The sequence below is a fragment of the Lycorma delicatula genome, chromosome 2 (genome assembly GCF_047948215.1).
Source record: "Lycorma delicatula isolate Av1 chromosome 2, ASM4794821v1, whole genome shotgun sequence".
In the NCBI taxonomy this organism is placed as follows: Eukaryota; Metazoa; Arthropoda; class Insecta; order Hemiptera; family Fulgoridae; genus Lycorma; species Lycorma delicatula.
The window spans coordinates 186074456-186095561 of record NC_134456.1 but is presented as its reverse complement, the minus strand read 5'-3'; the positions used below and the strand labels follow the sequence as shown (position 1 = coordinate 186095561).

The 21106-nt window shown below is 31.1% G+C and overlaps 1 protein-coding gene across 1 annotated transcript in view; it reads left to right on the top strand.

Annotated features, from left to right (window-relative positions):
• The first annotated feature begins 560 nt into the window (after nucleotides 1–560).
• Nucleotides 561–21106, top strand: part of LOC142319507 (kinesin-like protein KIF11) — an 87420-nt gene continuing 66874 nt past the window's right edge. The window contains exons 1-4 of the mRNA XM_075356858.1: nucleotides 561–759; nucleotides 2943–3090; nucleotides 10314–10463; nucleotides 20776–20933. Coding sequence (XP_075212973.1) covers nucleotides 716–759; nucleotides 2943–3090; nucleotides 10314–10463; nucleotides 20776–20933 — 500 coding nt within the window. The 5' untranslated portion in view covers nucleotides 561–715. The remainder of the gene's footprint in view (nucleotides 760–2942; nucleotides 3091–10313; nucleotides 10464–20775; nucleotides 20934–21106) is intronic.

The following is a 21106-nucleotide window of genomic DNA, read 5'->3' as shown; positions in this document are numbered from 1 at the left end:
ATATGGCAAATAAAGTATGAAGATTAAACCCAATGATAGGCAAATGGGCCGAAGAACTTGTACGCAAACTTTTATACAATGTTTTGTTTTCAAATTATAAATATAATTATGTCGTCTGCACATCTTAATTACAACATAAACTAAACGTTACATCTAACATTCAACGTCAAGATCTAATTCGCATTGCTCCGATAAACACAAATAAAAGCTAAAAAAGTACTAAAGTACGAATATCAAACGTGTAGAGCGTAAAATGTTTGAAAACTAATTTTTTAACAACCAATATAAGTATTTCATTGAGTATAAAATTCGAAGTTCATGAACCTATTAAAAAAAAAGTATGTATGTGTGTGTGTATATATATATATATTTGTATCTATTTCAAGTATTTTTATTTATATTTAATTTTTTTGGTAACTTAAAGAGAGAGAAATTAAAAAAATATGTTTATTAATTTACATTTTTGTTATTTAATAATAATAAATTACTTTCAAGAAAAATTAGAAGTTTAGACATTGGCCACACTGGTAAAAGTTCGTTACAACCTGTAATAGTTTGAAGAAGCCTGGATATCTCGTCTTGTTTATGTCGTAACTTTATTAAGTGTTCTATTCAATACTTAAAGTTAAATATAAATGCAGAAAATATATAACATCTTAAATCATATCTGTTAAGTTTCGAATTACTTTCAATTTAAACTACTTTGAAAATTAAAATGTCAAACATTGAAGCTAATGTGCAAGTGTATGTGCGAATAAGGTAAGCAGTCCGATAATTTTTTTACGTTAGTGTTAACAGGGGAGTGATTAATGTTACAGGTATTAGAAGACTTTTGTAGTATTCGAATTCATTATATACCATTTGATGGCTTTGATTTGTATGATTTATAATTCTAAAACACAAAACGTAATCATTTTTTCGTATGGTAATTTACATATCGATTTATATTTTAAAGACGAATTCATATAACAGGTTCATTATTTTTGTATTTTAGACAGAATTACGTCGTATTAATTGTGTAATATATTGGAAATAAAAGTTTAAAGCATGAAGACTTGCTTGTTTTGAATGAATTGCTTCACAACAGCAAGAGGTACATTAATTTATTGCTTTATAATACTTGTACAAAGTTTTTCTGACGAAATGCTCCAGTGGAATATGAGAAGAACTTAAATTAAATATTATATTACTAACTTTCCAAGCACAATTTAAGGAAAATATCATTCATAGTTTTAAGTGTTAAGATAAAAGTTTTATAAGTGAATATAGAATCAATTTTGGTATTAATTTATAAGCAAGGCGATACCACAAAATTAATTCGGAAAATTACATTAAGTGATTCTTTTTATTATTTCACAAATCAAATTTTTTTTTCTGTAACTGATGTTTTTATTCATTATAGCAACCTTCTCTTATTGGAATCATTATTTTATTATTGTAATTTCAGAAGTTAACTCGTTTTGGAACTTAGAGAATTTCTGTAACTACATTTTTTAGGTACATTTTTATAAGGTTTGCGTGTTGTACTTTGTTAGTTGTATATCTTGTGTTGGGAAATCACAAACATAGTCTAGAACTCTTCAACAAAGCAGTCTTTAAACTCCTGCTAAATAGATACAAAATGTACAAAAACTAAACAAAAAATTGTCTTTGGTGAGTGTTTTATATGTGATGATTAATTTCTTTAACTATATTCTGCACTATCTTTTATTTCAAGTTTTGTTATCTTTAGATTGTTTGAGTGAATGTTTTATGTTATTTAAATTGCATTTATTTTGTTTTTAATCTGTATTTATGTACAAGTGATTCAATGACTGGGTGGTTGGTACCATTTATGTATTGTACGTAGTTTGTATGGTTAGGTTATTTCCATGTAATGTCTGGTAACAAAGTACATTAAGTAGTTAGTGAATTATTTTGAAAACTAAGGCTTTTAGTGAGCTTTATGATTAATCATAAACACACTAATCATTACTCAGTGTGTTTACTAGTTTTACCATTTACTATCATTTCCTTGAAATTTTTTTAGGATTACCAAACTCAAACTTCTAACATTTTACTAATTATGTAATATTTAATTATATTTTAATTCATTATTTATATTAAATTCAGCACATTATTAATGAATTATCTGGTGAATGGGCTTTGACTATTTTTTTATTATTAAAATTAATTAAGCAGCCGGCTGTTGAAATTCATAAATTAAGATGAAAATGTATCAATTGGCTATTGGAATTCTGACAAACAAGGTACTTTCTTTTGTTATCCTTGATTTTTAGTACTTTCTAGGCAAACTAAAACTGCTTTTCACGAAATGATCTACTTTAAACATTTCATCATAAGTTGATTGAAATAAGTTTAAATAGTTTAATTTTAAGTTTGAAATAAGTTTATTGCAATGATTGAAATAAGTTTAAACTTAAATCTAAATAGAAACCAGCAAATTTTATAATAGCCCCATCAGTAGGGGTTTCTTGGTTTAAATTCCACTGATTATATTCATCTTCATTTAATAATTATTTTATCCAAACTAAACTAAATTTATCAGCAATGTTCTTTTAAGTTGTCATTAGCAGTAGTAAATAAATAGTATCATCAGTATATAGAACTACTTTAAATAACAAATGTTAAACTCCCGACAATTATAGGGTTAAGCCCATTAGTAAAAATAATAAAAAAATACCACTATTACTGTAAGTTTCTTGTTTTGTGAGATATTTTAAAAAACTGTATGGCATGCTCTCATTACAGTAAGAAATCATTTTAAGAAGCAGTTAAATTAAAAAGAATAAAAAATATAGTATAGGATTATTTAAAATTTAAAGACTTTTTAGGTTAGTGTAAATTCAATGAGTTTTGTTATTGCATTTTTAAAAAAAAATCTATTTTGTTGTGTTTAATTGCATTTCACTAAATTCTCTATTCTAATATTTTGCTTTTAGACATCATGAAGAAATGGGAACATTGAAGAAATACAAATCTATTTTAAATACTGCACGTAACAAGGAAATATTAATCAGTGACAAAAATTCTGATAAGCATTTTAGAACATTCACATTTGATAAAGTTCTTGACGCTGATGTAAGCCAGGTTTGTAAAAATCTGATTTTTTGACAGTTTGTTTAAATATTTTTTGTATACATTAAAAACATCAAAATAACAAATTTTTTTTTATGTAATATGCAAACTAGAACCATTCTTCAGCACATGGCTGAAGGTTATGTAAAGTTACTTCAATCATTGGGGTGTGCTCCTCCAGTAGGAGGACGGCCATGAGATTGGCAAGACGCTGTCTAAGGGATGTCCTCAGAGCAGCGTGTTGGGTCTATTATTGTGGGTGGTGAAATTTGATTCTCTTCTGCAGTTGAGGTTGCCCAGTGGGTGTTGCATCATGGCTTATGCTGATGATGGGCTCCTGCTGGTCGAAGGAAGCTCGTGGAGGGAGGTTGAGCCACTTGGGCTTGCAGGATGCTTGAGCTGTGGGGGTCATCAACACAAGATTATATTTAGCCCAGGAAAGACCACGATGATGCTCCTCAAAGGTCGTTTGGAAGTGAGTTGGCATGTCCGTGTTTCGATGGCAGACCAGCATATAAAGTATGTTCAGGTTCAAAAGTACCTTGGGGTGTTTCTTGATGAGAAACTGTAATTTAAGAAGCACCTTCAATACGATGCGGAGAGGGCCTGAAATGCCTTCTTCAGTATTCAACGTGCGGTCAATCCTGATTGGGGGTCCTAACGTTAAAACCGTGAGCATCCTGTATAAAGACGTTTGGGAGGCTATTATGCTATATATAGTGCATGTTTTGTCAGATAGGCTAAAATATAAAAGTTATCGAGATATATTATTAAGGGCTCAATGCCTAATAATGGTAACGGCTGGTTACCACATACTATTTCATAGCAGGCAGTCTTTGTGATTGCAGGTGTGAAACCAATAGACTTGATAGCGTCTGAGAAGCAGAAGCGGTATGTTGCTAAGAAGTCCAGTGAATTGACTTCGGATAAAGTTTGAGAAATTTCACAACATGGCAATGCCTTGTGACAGGCCAGATGGGATGAGACAAATGGTGGGCGTTATACGCATGATCTCTCTCCAAATGTTGTTGTTGATTTGTGGGACGCCTCTTGGGTGCACCCTAATAAATATGTGATGTAATTTTTTTCTGGCCATGGTGCTTTTAGGGTCAGACTTTAGAAATTTGGCCTGGTAGATTCTGGGATGTGTCCTCAGCGTGGACAATTGGACGACACCTACCATGTTTTTTATGAGTGCTCGAAATACGAGTTAATGCGTACAGAGACCATTTGTCTGCTTGATCTTATCAGGTCTGCGCTGGATTTCTGTACAAACTGGAGGAGCCAGGTCGAATGGACAATAGTGGAGAGTTTTGTAGTGTACATAGCAAAGGAAAGGATTGCTGAGGGGATCTAGAGCTCTGCTTGGATTTCTCTATTTCATTTTTGTTGGCGTTTTGTTTTATAAATTAAATTGTTTCAATGTTACTGTGTTATTGTTCCATGCAATATTTTTATGTTTCATGTTGTGTTGAACTCACTTTTACCTTCTACAGGTAGGTAGTTCAATTCCTTTGTTAGTTAAGTATTTTCAGTCTTGCTTAAGACTGAGATGTATTTTGTTTTGAGTTCATTAACTGGTAGTACAATAATGGGAATTCACTCGTGGCATTCACATTGGTGGCATCCTGGCCGAGGCTGACTGGAATATGTCAAAAGCCGAGGTTTCGAAGATGACCACCGGTAAAGCCCATAGGAGCTTAGAACGGAGAGGGTGACAAAGTGTGTCGTCCCTTAATGGGTCAGAATGTAAATACTCACAAGTCTCAGAAAAAATTATTTAGAGCTGATAAATGTTTTTAAAAGAATAAAGTGCTAAATTTTTTGTTTTAAATATTTTTAAGCGTATATGAAGACATTCAGTAAGTTAACCGACACTTGTGCGTGGAGAGAGAAATCTTTAACTAGTTCAAGTGCTTAGAGGCCAACAGCATTATTACAAGTTTGTTCTATGCAGTGAGACATTAATTATGAAACACATGTTTCAAAATGTACATACATTTTGTTTATTTTTGATATTTCTGAATATGTATGCACTATTGTTATATTGGACCTCAGAAGAGCAACACAGTTGTTTGTTTTTTGTTGTGTGTAAAAGTTTTACAAATATGTAGAAAAACTTTTAAATAGTAGAAAAATTTAATGAAAAAAGCGTATTTATGAATGTTCAATAGTGATGTCAACTAAAATTTTTATCTATAAGAAATGATTTTCACATTAATATAAATGAAATAGGATTGAAAAAGTATATTTTGGTTGTTGATACTGAGTGTAAGATGATGTATTATAATTTTTAAGGGAAGTGATTATTGTGTACCAAACATGCTTACTTCTAGAAGCTTACAACACATTGAGAATACAAAACTGAAATCTTGCTTTCTCGTAAGGGCAAGGAATTTTTTTAGTTAAAACTGTAACCTACGATAAGATGCTGATACTCAGTTTTTTCACAACAATCTCATTGACAGAATGAGGTAGCATATTTGGCCTTTCAAATGGAGGTCCTGGGTTCAAATACCAGTCAGGTATGACATTTTTCATAAGCTAAAGATTTTCATTTCCATATACCACCCACAAGCTTCAGACTTTATTGTGATATTAAGAAAAAAAATAGAATCATGAAAATTGAGTAGATGGGGTAAATGCACTGGATTTCAGGTATCGAAGAAATTAAGAATGTAGCCTTCTGAAAAGTGCTGTCTATTGTCTTTTGGGATATGAGAGCTCTTTTTCTTTGCTGCTATTTGGAAAGTTGGCATACTGTCAACGTGCTTGCTGTGATTTATTGAATAAATATAACAAATGTCAATGTGCCATTTATTGAATTAGCTATTTGAACTAAACACGTATTGTTAACTAAAGGAGTGGTTTTTCAAGAGGCTCACTCTTATGCTGACAAACTGACATGTGAGACGTATTACTACATCTGAAACAGAATCCAATTCAGCTACTATCATTTTGGTCCACTTAAATTGGTTTTTAAGAAGATAATAAAGAAGTAAAACCAGCTGTGCAATGTGATTCCAAAATTAACCTAAAGGATTATTTTTTTGGTGAAATACAAAAGCTTGTAGAGAGATGGGATAAATGCTTACTGAAAGAGGAAGATTATATTGAAAAAGAATGCATGCATTATCATCTATAAGTACTTAAAATCTATAAAAGTTTGTTCACTTATTGATTGATCCCTGTAAAATATTGTGTGCCTATTACATTGTTCATTTTTGTTCAATTTTGAAAACAAAAAAAAACATTTTCAAAGTGATTTTTAGTCATTTGATTTGTTAAATTTTTATATAAAAAAAAATTATGATTTTGCTTTTTTTTAATTAGTGGTGCATTTTCTATTTTATTACCTGTTGCTTTAATATATTATATTATCGTAATTCTGTCTGTTTATGCTACCTTCGGAATGATAAATGCAAACAGCACATCCTATAATTACTCCTCTAGAGATAGCGAGACAGATTCAATAATATCAAAATAATTTGTGTGCCATTAATAGAGAACTTTTAAATTAAATTTTTAATTCAAGAACAGACATGTTGGCCAACAATAGAATCAGTCTAGCCTAAGTGTGGCACATTTACTTACAATGGTCCATTTGACCCGAATCCCGCTAATAAACTAATTTATAAAATATACTCTTGTGTAGCCTTATAGTTTACAGTAGTTTGTCTGTTTGCATTATCTTAAACAATCAAGAAAGCCATACATTTTACACCCGTAATGTAGCTGATTGGGAAAATCAAATCAGCACTTAAATTTACTTTATTATTAATTCTTAAGTCAAACTGCTTAAAAGACAGTACATTATTTTTGTGTTCAACAAAAGTCATTATGCATATTGGTGATATTCTTGGACGATGAACAATGTCTTATCCAGTTAACATGAAACTCAAAATATCACTGAAGCTTAGACTTCACCAAGGAAATGCAAGGTTAACAGAGTGTCTTTGATTGAGTTCTGTTGCCATACTCTTTTTGATGACAGAGAATCCCATCATGCTCTATGACCCATCAGCTGCTCAAGAAACAATAAATTTGTTCATAAATGGTATCAGATGTGTACCAGTCTTAAATGTAATGAAGTGTCTTAAAAATTACTCAAATTAAAGGATTGCCTAAGTAGAGCAAAGACAGCCTTCTCAAAAATCTGATAAGCAGGCAATAAATAGTACAAAAATTAATTAAGTCTGAGGGATCACTCGTTGTAGATTCTGGTATAATGATCAAATTTCAGTAAATCTGGAAATGTTTTTAAGTAACTATAAATAAGTAGATGAGAGGTTGATATATTAAGGCTGACTTTTCTCAAGTTGAAAGAATATTTTTCCACCCACTAGATTTAAGTGTTCAGAGTTTTGGTGCATTAACATTAGTAGACTTAAAAGTAGAACATTTCATTAAATATTGTTGGTTTATTAATTTTATTCTGCAGCATATCAGTTAATTTTATGTGCTTATTTACAAAAAGTGAATTAATTGTTATTAAACAAATGTAATGATTTAACTGGATCATTTAATTTATTATTACTGAAATTAATTTTGGTAATGCTAAGGACGCTTACTGGAATATTGATTTCTCTCATAACCAAATTCTGCGCTGTCTGTAAACATTATGTGATGCTTTCAAAAAGGGAATGCTAATCTTGTTTAACACTTTAAGGAAATATATTAAATTTTTTGAGTTAAAACTTAGTCAATATCCTGATTATTGATGGAGGTATTTGATTAGGTAAAATGTTCTAGTAGGAAAAAACTAAAAAGAAATTGAGCAACGCGATAGGAGATTGTAGATTGAATTGTAAGTTTATACAATCTACAAACTAGTTCCATTGTCTATTCAGTATAAGACCTTAAAATTCCTAGAAATTCACTTTTATTAATTATTTTTTAAAGAATTGTTACAGTCGCTGGCAACTAGTAAGTGTTTGAATTATTTTTAAGTAAACACAGTTTATCAAAAAGTAATGCTAATCTCTAATGCGCAACATAATATGCTATGTATGAGACAGGTTGATTAATAGATTGATCTATTAAACCATCAGTAATTACATATCAGCAAATGTAAGGAGTAACTTGTTTCAATTCCTATATAGCACAATTATTGATCTATTAACCCATCAGTAATTACATAATGGCAAATGTAAGGAGTAACATTTTTCCAGTCCTGTATAGCATAATTTTGATTGGAAGTGCATACATTTTTTTATCACACATTTCAAGAAAATTTGTATTCAGATTTTTACATTTTTTTAGATTCATTACAGTAATTTAAACATTTTTACTTCCTTGTACAAAGTAGAGGAAGCATTGTGATTGCGAAAAATTTTGGTTTTCAGATTTTAACAGAAATATCCATTTTGATCATCCCTCAATCCATTTTGACTAGTTTCGCCGTGACGTCTATACATATGTATGCACGTATCTCATCATATCATAACTCAAAAATGTTGAAATGCCTTAGGATGTTGAAATTTTCAATTTAGGAGTACTGTAAACATCTAGTTTTGCACCTCTACTTTGGATTGTAATCGACTGAACCAAAAGTGTCCCAAAAAAGCCCAAAATGCCCAAAAATTTAGATTTTGGACTTTTTCTTAACTACAGTAATAAGCCCTCATTGAGAGATTTTCAATGATATATCATAAGTGGTACTTATTTTCATTGGTTCCAGAGTTATAGCCAAATCAAATTTTAATTAATGAAATATTTTGATCGTACAAGGGGAAGGCACATCGGTTCGAATCCAACTTCATATCCTTTTTTTTTTAGCTTTTTTTGATTTAAATATATTGATTTATTATTAATTCGTGATTGTAAAAAAATTACGATAAATAATTCAATAAAAAAAATAGGAAAAAATATCAGAAGTTATTAATGAAATAAAATTTTATGTACTTTTCTTTTTTTTAAATGTGTATATGTAATTTAATTGGCGTACAAGGAAGTCATATGGTGTCCACATCAGATTTTTAAAATTACGAAGCAGAGGTTATACAACCTTTTTCTATTTTGTTTTATTTATTCTGCAGAAATGTTTATATGCAATTTTTAAAAGTAATATATTAATAATAATGTAACTAAGCATGTAACAATGTTTGTAGTTAATATTTTTAAGCATGTGATTTCAATAATTGAAGAGAATTTAATTTTTTTAGTTAAATTTGTGAAGGCGAGAATGGTAAAAACTGTAAATCCTTAATTTCACAGTAGAAAGTAGGGATAGGGATACATTGACTATGATTTCTGTCTTTATTTGCATATTGTTATGACTGTTTCTTTTCTTAGCAGAATTCTGCAATATGCAGGAAAATAAGTAAATATTTAATTTTTATTTTTAGGTTTTATTAAGGTTTTCTATTGTTAAAATAAATAAATATTTGCAAGATACATGACTACCATTTATTTTGGTAAATTTTTAGTAATCATTAAATCGTTGTTCAGTGTTATGGTAAAGAATTTATCAATAGTTCATTAACAATTTAAAAATTTCCTCTATGAATAGTGATGAACTTAATATATAACTGAACAGCCAAGGGCTGGGTGATGTATCTGGTGAATATGTTTTACAATAGCATTTGTTACAACAGTATTGTAACAAATACAGCATGTTTTACAACTATATTGGTTTACAGTTAAACACCTTTAGATATGCATTTTACTGTAACGCTTTGTGTAAAATATTGGATTAAATTATAATAAATTTTAATCATATATTGTCTAGTTTCATTATTTTTTCATGAAATATATGTTCAAAACACATAAAAGATATAAAATGTTCATGTAAGCTTTAACAATGTTTGTTAAATATGATGCCTCAAGACATTTTTAAGCTTATTTCAGCAGGATATCATTTAAAATGAATATAATGAGTGTAAAAAAAATTTGTTAATGTAGAAAATGCTCTGTTGAAGAAGTCATTTAATCTGGTATTTTCATCAACTTGCAGAATTAAAACTTACTAGTACACTCTATTCATGGAGGTCTATAATATTGTATATCACAACTGTTCTGTTAAAATCCTGTTACTAAATAATAAAGTATTAATTAAAAAAAAAAAAAATATTTCCAGTCACATAAATTAGTGAAATGTGTGATTTTTTTTGGATATTATGTATTATCAGTAAATTTTGAAAATCAATGCAGATAAGTGCATTCAAGCAGCATTTTCTGTTCATTGTTTATTTAACTTCTTATTTTATTCTTTTAAATATTTTTTTCTCTTTTAGGCAGATGTATTTAGAACTGCTATGAGTCCGCTTATTGAAGATGTGCTGGCTGGTTATAATTGCACAGTTTTTGCTTATGGGCAGAGTGGCAGTGGTAAAACCTATACTATGGTTGGAGAAAAGTCTTTGATGAATATGGATTTAGACAAGGTTAGTCTAGAGTAGAATTGTAGTTTACTAGCGTCTTGTAGGCCAACTACCTTAAAAATAATCATAAATCTTAACCTGCTAACTTTTAATGATGGCAGTTTATGGTTCATCTATGTTTAGGTATGCAAAATTGCAATAAATAATTTGAGAAAGGTAAATCTGTAGATTACAATTCCAGTTTATTGGAATCGTGTAGGCTGACTACCTTCCAGATAAGCAGAAATATTAGCCTATTCACTTGAATAATTTCATTTTACATTTTATCTTTGTTTTGGTGAGTAAAATGACAATGAGTTGTCATTTTCATACTTGAGAATACTTATTTAGAAAGTTTACTTATAATTCAGCAGATAACAGTTTTGTATAATAATTGATAATCTAAGTTTATTCAATCTTTATCTATTATATGATGGTTTTCATATTTATTTTTCATTCTAAAATTCCTATCAGTAGTTCCATGAATGTATGTTTTAGTCACTGCTACTTGTAAATATCTTTTTGTTATATTATTTATGACATTTGATAATACTAATATTCTTGTATATACTTTGTGTGTTATCTGAAGTTATAAAATTGATTGAGGAAAAGAAGTTATTTTGTAGTTGGTTGTAGAAATTGGCTCTAAATGACAGTAAAGTAATTTATAACTGTTAGGAGATAGCAGTAAAGAGTTGGAAATTGTATAACTTTTCTAATTGTATTAATTCTGCTTTTTCTGATGATGGAAGTGGTAGTAATTCATAATTTGATGACAGATATTCTAAACTTACCTAGTATTTGTAATGCTACAGAGAGGCAGGCCACTAATGAGCTTGTGTGAAAAAAAATTGGGGTACTTACGTATTAACGCCACCGCAACTACAGCTTTATTTAAAAACAAAGTAGTCAATCGGATTTATATATCGGCAAAATGGGCAGATATAGAGTTTAACAGATTCAGAACAGTCTCTTTATTAATTTTAATAAATGGTTATTTATATTTACTTATTTTATAAATATAATTTAACCAAACTTAACCTTCGCTCGCTAACCTTGACTAATTAACAGGAGTGTTTTGATTATTTAAATAATAAATAATTGCAATAATTTACTGAATTTATTAAATAAATACTCAAAAAATTACGGTGTTAATTAGTCAAGGTTAGTGAGCGTAGGTTAAGTTTGGTTAAATATAAAATAAATAAACATTTATTAAAATTAATAAAGAGACTGTTCATTTTCACCGAAATCTGATTGACTACTTTGTTTCTAAATAAAGCTGTAGCTGCGGTAGCGTTAATACGTAAGAACCAACATTGGCTTGATGGTTAGCATCAGCAGTGAAAAGAGCTGGGAGGTAATGAAGTTAACTTTAGTGTTTATCCTAGGAGCATTATTTACTAGAAATTCGGATCAACTTCTACAAAACAATTTGAAAATTTTAATTAATTTAAAAGTAAATTTTTACATTTGTATTTATTTATTTTTTAATTTTAAGTGGTACCGACTGGTATGGTTATTAGCAACAATAAAATTCCAACAGCTATATTGAAATATGCATTGCACCCAATGTTCTTTAAATTTGTTATCTATGGGAATCAGTCTGATAAAATGTGGCTTTGTTTACTGTTATTTCATTCTTGTTTCACATTCAGTTTCTAGGATGCTATATCTTGAAACTTTTCAAGTGTTGAAGAACCATCAGGTTATAAGGATATAGTTTACTATCTTATTTGGTACCAACGTCTTTAGTTTTAAAACCTTAAACTCAAATCTTCAGTTTGTTTTTCTAATAGCTGATCCAATATTATTATGTTTTCTTTTTTCTCTGTTAAGATCATAATCTCGGGATTTTACAGTAAATGAAAATTTTTTACATTTTTCTAAATGAATACTATAAAAACTATTATTATTAGTTAATTTTATAAGTTATAGTAAGGTAAGTGAAAGTGTTAGTAAGCTTACTTACCAACAGTTTTAATGCTTAGTGAGCTTTTAATGTTTATTATTAGTTTCTAGAGCCTTAAAAACTTTTATATCTATTATGTTTAAAACTGAAGCTTAGGAAATAACTTTACTATAAAGAATTAATTAAAATAATGATAATAATAAGATAAGATAATACTTTTTAGTAGCAGTGTTTAGGAAATCATAGAATAAGTATCTAGTTGAAAATTAATGATTGTTTTGTGTCTTAAATTGGTAACAAAATACAAAGAAAATATAACTTTAATCCTGCTATTTTAGATTCAAATGTACATTTCTTAATGGTTCAGAAATTTTATTTTCTTTACACCCTAACAAAGTTAATGAGACTTGTAGAAATTCTTTTTTAATTATAAATCTACAGAATAGTAAGCAATATTGATTCCTTTTCTATCTGCATGTGTGAAGAAACATATTTATGAAAAAAATGTGAGGCTATACAGAAAGTACTCTTGTTTTTTCATAGAAGTTCTGTCCACTTAGTTGTGGTAATACATTGACAATGATGAGTATAAGGCTTTTATTAAGTGATTTATGTACTTTTATACTTCTGTGAGCTTTCTAGCCCCCTATCCTATCCTCCCTTCACTTGTTAACAGCCCCTTGGCTGTGATGTTTAGGGTCATATAGAAGTGATCTTGGAAAATGTCTATTGCGGTTCTCTTTTGGGGCATATTTATTTTCGCATCCTGTATGAAGTAATGTACTTTATCTATTGCGGGATATATTCTTTTCCTGGTCATCATGTCACCATTATTTTTTTCTAATATTCTTGTTCATGGACAAGAGTGAGAAGTAGTGAATATAATATTAAAAGCATTTAAGATTGTGTTACAATATTAAAAACTGTCATATTATCAGATTGGTTTCATTATCTTGAAAGTGTGGGTTTTTCCAATTTTTTCTTCATCTTCAAAACACCAGTTTATAAAATTTGAAATCTCAAAATGTGCAGGGTATTTTAAATATGCTACTTCTTTTATATTCAGTTTTATTCTGAAAGGCCATTTCATCAATCCAAAAGAAATTTTTAGTCTGCTCTTTTGTAAAGATAGGCTTATTTGTTTTTTCGGGTAGAAATGTAGTTTCTACAAAAGCCATGCAAGAATTTACGAGTGGTTTACCTAGTTCAGAAGTAGCCAAGAAGATGAACTCCATTCGGGTCGCCCCTCAACATCCAGAACAGTGTTCAAAAAGTGTGTGATGCCATTATGTTTCAATGTTATAGAATAATCGATGAATTAGAGGAAATAATTTGAATTTCCTGGAGTTCATACCAAAGAATCCTAACTGAAGATTTGAACATGAGACACATCATAGCAAAGTTTGTTCCACGACTGCTTTCCGATGACCAGAGGGAGAACCGTCTCCCTGGATTTTTTGTCAGATGTCATAAGAAGGGATGAATCATGGTGCTACAGCTATGACCCTGAAACATAACAGTAGGCCAGCCAGTGGAAGACAGCTTTATTGCCCAGACCAAAAAAAGCACAAAAAGTGAAATCAAATGTGAATTCCATGATGGTTTATTTTTTTGACATCGAAGGAATCATTCACGTTTGAATTTGTTTCTCAGGGCACCGTAGTGAATCAGTATTACTATCTGCAAGTACTGAAGCAATTGCATGTGAGGCAGTGAGAAAAAATAACTGAATTGTGTTGACTGGGAACTGGCTGCTTCATCATGATATGCCTGCCCACAAAGCGTTGAAAGTCAATCAGTTTTTGACTAAAAATGGCGTGACAGTGGTTTTTCACCATCCTTACTTGTTCGACCTACGCCCTGCCACTTCTTATTCCCAAGAATGAAGAAAAGCCTAAAGTGAAAGGCATTTTCAGAATGTAGAAGAGCTTAAGAAAAAATCTCTGAATGCATTAACAACATTAGTTCAGAAGAATACAAAAAATGTTGAAGGAATTTTTGTTTTCAAGATGTTATTGTAAATGAAAAATTTAAATAAATATTTTAGTTTATTTTGGGTACCCCCTCATGCCCAAATAAAGAAAAATAAGTTGCCGTTCTAGAGTTAGTTGTGTTTAAATAGTGTTTCACTTAAGTCTCTTACATCTGATCCATTTGCTTCCATATATTTAATGATTTCCGAGTTACTATTTGTAGCTACCATTTTCATTAGTCATTAAATTAACATTTTTTTTTAACTTTTGTTTTTGGATGAAAAATTAATGCCTTTTGTGAATTAGAAATGAGTATTATACAAGTTAATATCTGCAAAAGATTTAATTTACTTGCTGGTTTGGAGGCATGATATTGAAAAATATTAGAAAGGTTTTCACTTCATTCATTTCATTAAAAAGCTTTTAATGAAGGGGAGTAACTTCAAAAGCACATTTATGAATGAGTTTTTCAGTGACTGACAAACAAGGAGTTCAAATACTTCAGTAAATGGCCAAAGCATCATGATATATTTCAATTGGAAAAATAAGTGGTGAGACTAATGATGTTGGTTTAAATTCTACAAACCTGATTTAAAACTACATAGGTCAAAAAGTGGTGGTTCTAAGGAAGATTACATATTCAGTGTTGATGAAACAGTAATATTTTATAAATTGCTTCCAGATAAAAATTAAAAGTGAAAAATGCCTAAGGAATGTTACCATTTTAGTCTAAAATATGTCAGGAATGGAGAAACGTCCATTGTTAGTAATTGGTAAATCAAAGAATATGAGAGGTTTCAAACACATTTAAAATCTACTAGTAAAACATCAAAATAACAAATTGACATGAATGAGTTCTGAAATTTTTGAAGAAAATTTTCATAGCATAATGAAAAAAGATTGATCAGAGCATTTTGTTACTGGTAGGTAGGTAATTGCATTTCATATATCAGTATTACTGGATTAAAAAAAAAATGTTTTCTGCTCAGCTAATACTTCAAGTATTTTATAGCCAATAAACCGGAGTGTCATAAAGTTTGGAAGAGTACTATCAAAAGATGCTTAGAGTTACTGAAGACTCGTTTCAGAAAAAAATTAATTTATGCCCTGTACTGTGCTACTGCAAAAGCAAGTACAATGTAACTAAAACAGTAAAAAATGAATTTTAACATAGTGGCATTGTTTTTAATGTAGAAATGAACAATTATGATGAAGACAAACTTCTACTATGGGAGTGGATCAAACAAATTAATAATCTGCAGTCTCATTAAAAAACAAATTTGGATTTTTATGTGGAGGGTTGTGACAGTTCCTCCATGTACTTCGGTGGTTTTTGACGTTGCTGTTATCATCAAAAAGGTTTTCTTTGAACGTATTCAAGAAGAGAGAAGTGAAGAAGACAGTGAAACTGAACTAGAGATATTAACTACCACTGATTATACTAGGGTTAGTTGCTATTTAGCTAACTTCCATGTGTTTCTGATGCTATGAGTTAAATGAAGGTTTACATCAGGTCATTATTATTGAAAGCAACAGTTAAAGATATAAATTATTTACTCAACCGTAAAGTTTTTTTTTTTGGATGGCAATCACTTGATAAAATAACTTCGTTTACAGTAACTACATATTGGGATAGATAATATGTGTGTATTGTGTAAATATTTTCAGAAGCCTTGGTATCTTTGTTTCTTTCAGAGTATATACTTCTTTTCTTTATGTTCAAATTTTTTTTATGATGAAAATTTTTATTCATGTTACTTTAAATTAAAATTCTAAACCATTTTCCAGTGCATAAATTTGTTGAAAATGCTATGATTTTTTTTTTAAGTCTGTATTTAACTCTATAATACAAATCCTGTTACAGCAGTGAAAACTATCAGTCTCTTCCATGTCATTGAACCAGTTTAAACAGTAGAATAACAAGACAACAAATTTTACTATTCAGGAAGTGTTTTTACTGGTACTATACCTGGCGAATCACCATGAATACTGCTTTTATTGTTTAAAATGAAAACAGTAACATTTGTTAAGCAAAAATAGTAATCATCATAATGGTTAGTAGGCTGTTGCCAAATCATAGGTATGCCAAAAAGAAATGCTTGGGCTATGTGTGGAGCCCAGGATTTATCTTGGTCTTCCAGGGGATAGTCAAAATAATGTTTGTAAGCAGTTTTCAGCAGGTTTGATATTGGTTTTTGTTGACTTTTCATGGTGAATTCTCCGCAAACATAACAAAAAGTATTTGGAGAATTTTTACAAGCTAATTTTTATTCATTGTAAAATTCAGAATGTTTTAATGAATGAAAATAAACTGAAATATACTTAATTATAAAAATTATTAATTTTATTACTTAAAATACTTCATAAAATTGTTTCACCATGGAGTGCAATAAAACAAGACGAAACACATATGCACACACAACTTAACAAATTTTGATGTTCAATAAAATAATACCAAAAGTTGTTCTCTCATAAAAATCTTTCACTAAATTTGTGGCATCACTTATGAAACAATCTTTATAATATGTTTATAATAAAACACTTCCACAAATAAAGAACACAGCAAGTCATACCAAGAGCTAAACTCATTGAAGAAAATTTCATCTTGTTGAATTACTCATTATTTGACTCACTGACATGTCTGGCTTGACATGAAACGATATTCGACTTATGTATCAAATATAGGTCTACAGCAAGCATCACAGTATAAATCAGATGTGAATAAACAAACATACAGACGTATTAACTTATTTGTGTTGTTTGTTCTATGAATGATGGAACAAATAAATTTAAGGGGTTGTAACATAAGAACATTACGTGATGGGTTGTTTCAGAATACATATTTAGATTCAGCATATAAAATACTACATAGGACACCTACTCCCTTTTCAGTTCCAAATTTATGTTGACCATTGTAATCTTTCTATTTTTTTTTCAACATCTGTCCATCTTCCAAAAGTCATGAAACATTTTTTCTTTTAACCACTCAATAACACCATTGTATAAATATTTTTTTAAATCTTTTTATAGCTTTTGTTACTTTCTAAATACAGCTTCCTTATTATTAATTTACTTAAAGTTTTTCTGAAAATTTGTAAAAGTTTAAACTCCAAGGAACATGGTTTATGACTCAGAATTAAATCATTCTTGCTTATAATTATTATTTTAGGAAACTTCATTCTGATAAGTGCACATCTATAAAAGAATCAGCTGGTTCATTTATTTTTATTTTCTCACGCAGATACTTTATTAGATTATCTTATATCTTTAATTGATACTTGTTGATATTTAACTGATATGGAGCCTTTTTGGCTAACTATTTGTCAGACATTTGTTGTGGATTACCTGCGTGTAAATCAGTTACTGATGAACCTTGTCCCAGTGATTCATTTTTCTTCTCTTCCCATCATTATGTACAAACATTCCAGTTTAGGGATACATTTACTCACCTGCAGCTAGTGTTTAAAAAAAAAGTATAATATTAAAAAAGGATTTTCTACTCTTTATTTGTTAAGTTTGGAAAAATTCAAGCGACGCAACGAATGGGAATTTTTGAAATATGTAGTGGCAGCCATGTACAGCACTATTTTAAGCCGAGGCAACCTTACCATTCAGTCATCATGGAGCAGAGTGGTCAACGGCCACGGTCTTCTTCTTTCTTCTTATTTGTCAATGAACCAGCTGATCTTAATTATAGTTAGAATTAATTATATGAATTTACTTTTCTTTAAGAAGTATTAGCAACAACATCACTAAATTTTTATTGTTCTAACTAGACATATTTAAAATGTGAATAAGTCTGAACTTAACTAAAAACATAAATTATTATAACTCTTTGAAATGTTTAATTAATGAAGTGTAAAATTTGAAAGTAAATAAAGGAAGTGATTATTAATAAATTGTTTGTCCGACATTACATAATGTATACAGTTTACACAACCAACAAATTGCTCCGCAGTTGAAATTGTTGTACAAGGGTTCTGACGGTATTAGGCGTGTTTAATCAAAACACATGATAAAAATGTGGATTAAAAACTTTGAAGAGCCTGGATCAGCTCCGAAAAAGAAACTGACAGGATGACCAAGAATTGCTCATATTCCACACAATATTGAGGCTGTAATGTTTCAGTCATACAGACCCACACGGATCGCACGGCTCTGTTTAGGGATGCGCACCTAGTTGTGAAAAAATCCATCAACAGGGAAAGCCTGCAGGGCTCCGTTCTTGGTCCCTTGCTGTGGAACCTGGTATTCGACGGATTTTTGTGACTGACATTCCCGGAAGGGGTCACAGCCCAGGCTTTCACTGATGACTGTCTCCTGTTAGTTCGTGGTAATTCACGACCGCAACTAGAAGACCAAGCGCAGGCAGCTTTGTCAACCACAGAGGTTGGATGGACATTCAAAATTTAAGGATTTCTGTGCTCAAGACGAAGTTTATGCTTCTGAAGGGTGCAGACAAATTATACAGTCTTAACCCCCGTATTAAGTATAAAGGCTGTGTAATCAGTCGAGTTTGTGTTCATAAGTACTTAGGTGTTTTGTTTGATGAGAAGTTGCTGTTTAGCAACAACATTAGGCAAGTAGCGGCAAACACCGTCTCTGTGATGCACAAGCATAGGAGGATTGCTTGAAAGGATTACGGCCATCATTTGTACATGATGTACCGAGGTGTCTTTGAAAGTATGACCTCTACGCGGCATAGGTTGGGTAGAAATCGAGTACTTATTCAAAATTTAAGGAGTGCCCAGTGCAGAGCCTTAATTGTATGTACTGATGCTTTTAAAACAACCTTCTATGAGGCTACTACTGTATTGGGAAAGGCTCTCCCAATCGATTTAGTGGTGAAAGTTCAGGCGGCCATGTGGAAATTGCGAAGAGGCAGGGAGGCCAAGGTATTTGGGATGTGGTTTCGAGCCAGGCCAGTACCAGAGCGGAACAGTGATCTCAATGCACTGGTTCTAAATTTTGAACAGTTGCCCATCTCTCGCCTTCGGAGGAGGCTTTACAGCCTCATGGTGGAAGCATGGCAGCAAGAATGGCACGCCACGACTAAGGAAAGGTCTTTGTATAGATTTATACAGGATCTGGGGGGATTGTATGCCTCATCTTCACTTTTAAGGGCAACGGGAGCCCAAGCGCTCTCCAACCATGTAAATTTAAACCAATATTTGTTTCGGTTCTACCTGGCAGCTAATGAGCTGTGCGTCTGCGGGGAGGTCCAGTCAAATGAGCATATGATGCTTGTCTGCCCTGCTCTTGGGGGGCCAGAGACCGGGCCATCCTAGAAGTTAGGGGTCAAGGGGAAAATTGGTGCACTCATAAACGGCGAGTCAGTGTGGCGAGAGCCGCATTGTCAGACTGTGTGGGAGTTCCTCGATGAGGTTGCGTTGTTCAACCGACATCAGTAGATTAGTTAAGGGTAAAGTATAATGACTCCTACCGTGCTGCTGTGGGAAGCTAATCCAGAGATAATGGCTGGCCACCAGCCAGATAAAGTTCCAAGCGCGTTAAATGGTGGACAGGTACTAGCTGGCATTCAGCAACTGAGTTGTGACAGGAAATTACTTTACTGTCTTTTTAATATAATAACAAGGGGTATGCCTACCCGGTTTAGTTGTATTGTATGACAAATGAGCGGTTGGGACATGTAATCAGGTGGTGTATGGCAACTCGTTTAGTCCGCTCATGCTGTTAGGTGAGCTATTAGATGATTGTTAGGAGCTATTAGATTATTGGTCGCTAAACTGTTTTTGAGGCACAGTAGCCATTTTTGGCACGGACATTTGTTCATATGCTCTAGGGCGACCGAATGGGGTGGTGGTGGGAGAAATACCAGTTGACCAATGTTAACTATACAGACCCACAGATTTCTTAAAAAGCAGCTGTGGTTAGGGTTGTCCCCAGAGGGTGTTTGCTGAATTCTTCATTTTGACTTAAAATTTCATCCTTACAAGTTACAAATTGTGCTAGAACTGAAGGAGAATCAGTTCCGCTTTGATTTCTATCAAAAAATTATGGCAAACATTAAGGAGGACAATGAATTTCTGGATGAATGTGCCTCATCTGACATCCACAGATGGATTTCAGATGAGGCATATTTATACCACAGGTTATGTGAACAAGCGGAACTGTTGTTACTGGGCAGACTGGAACTCCAATGAAGTTCATGAATGGTTAGGTTTCTATCAATAAATTTTTTTTGTTGCATTTTTCAAAAGTTCTCGTTTTTTTATCATCTTTTTTTTATATAGCAAATAACATAATTGAAAAAAGCACATTACTTTTTTTCTAAGGTGGGAGTTAAAAAAAAATTGAGTTTCTATTATAGTTTATTTAAATTACTTCTGAAAACCTTTCATTATTATTAATTTCAAAATTGAAGCGTTGTTTATATTAAGATGGTTGATCATTAGGTAATCTGTAAGTTTATTTTATCCATTTTTTACAGGATCCAAAATCTGGTTTGATTCCTAAATCACTTGGAAAATTATTTGATAAACTAAATTCGCTCAATACTGAATATGCTGTACGGGTATCATTTCTGGAAATCTATAATGAAGAACTGATTGATCTTCTTGCTTGTTCAGATGAAGAATCAAGACTTAAGTAAGTAATCATATAAATTAAATAATGTTATTTTACTGTTTACTCTCTTTATAAATATTTTGTACACTTAATTATAAAAATGTTATATATATTTAACCTGTCTGGTTAGCCATTGATTAAATTTGTCATCGCAAAATCAGCTGATTTTCAAAGTTGAGAGTCCTAAGGTTCAA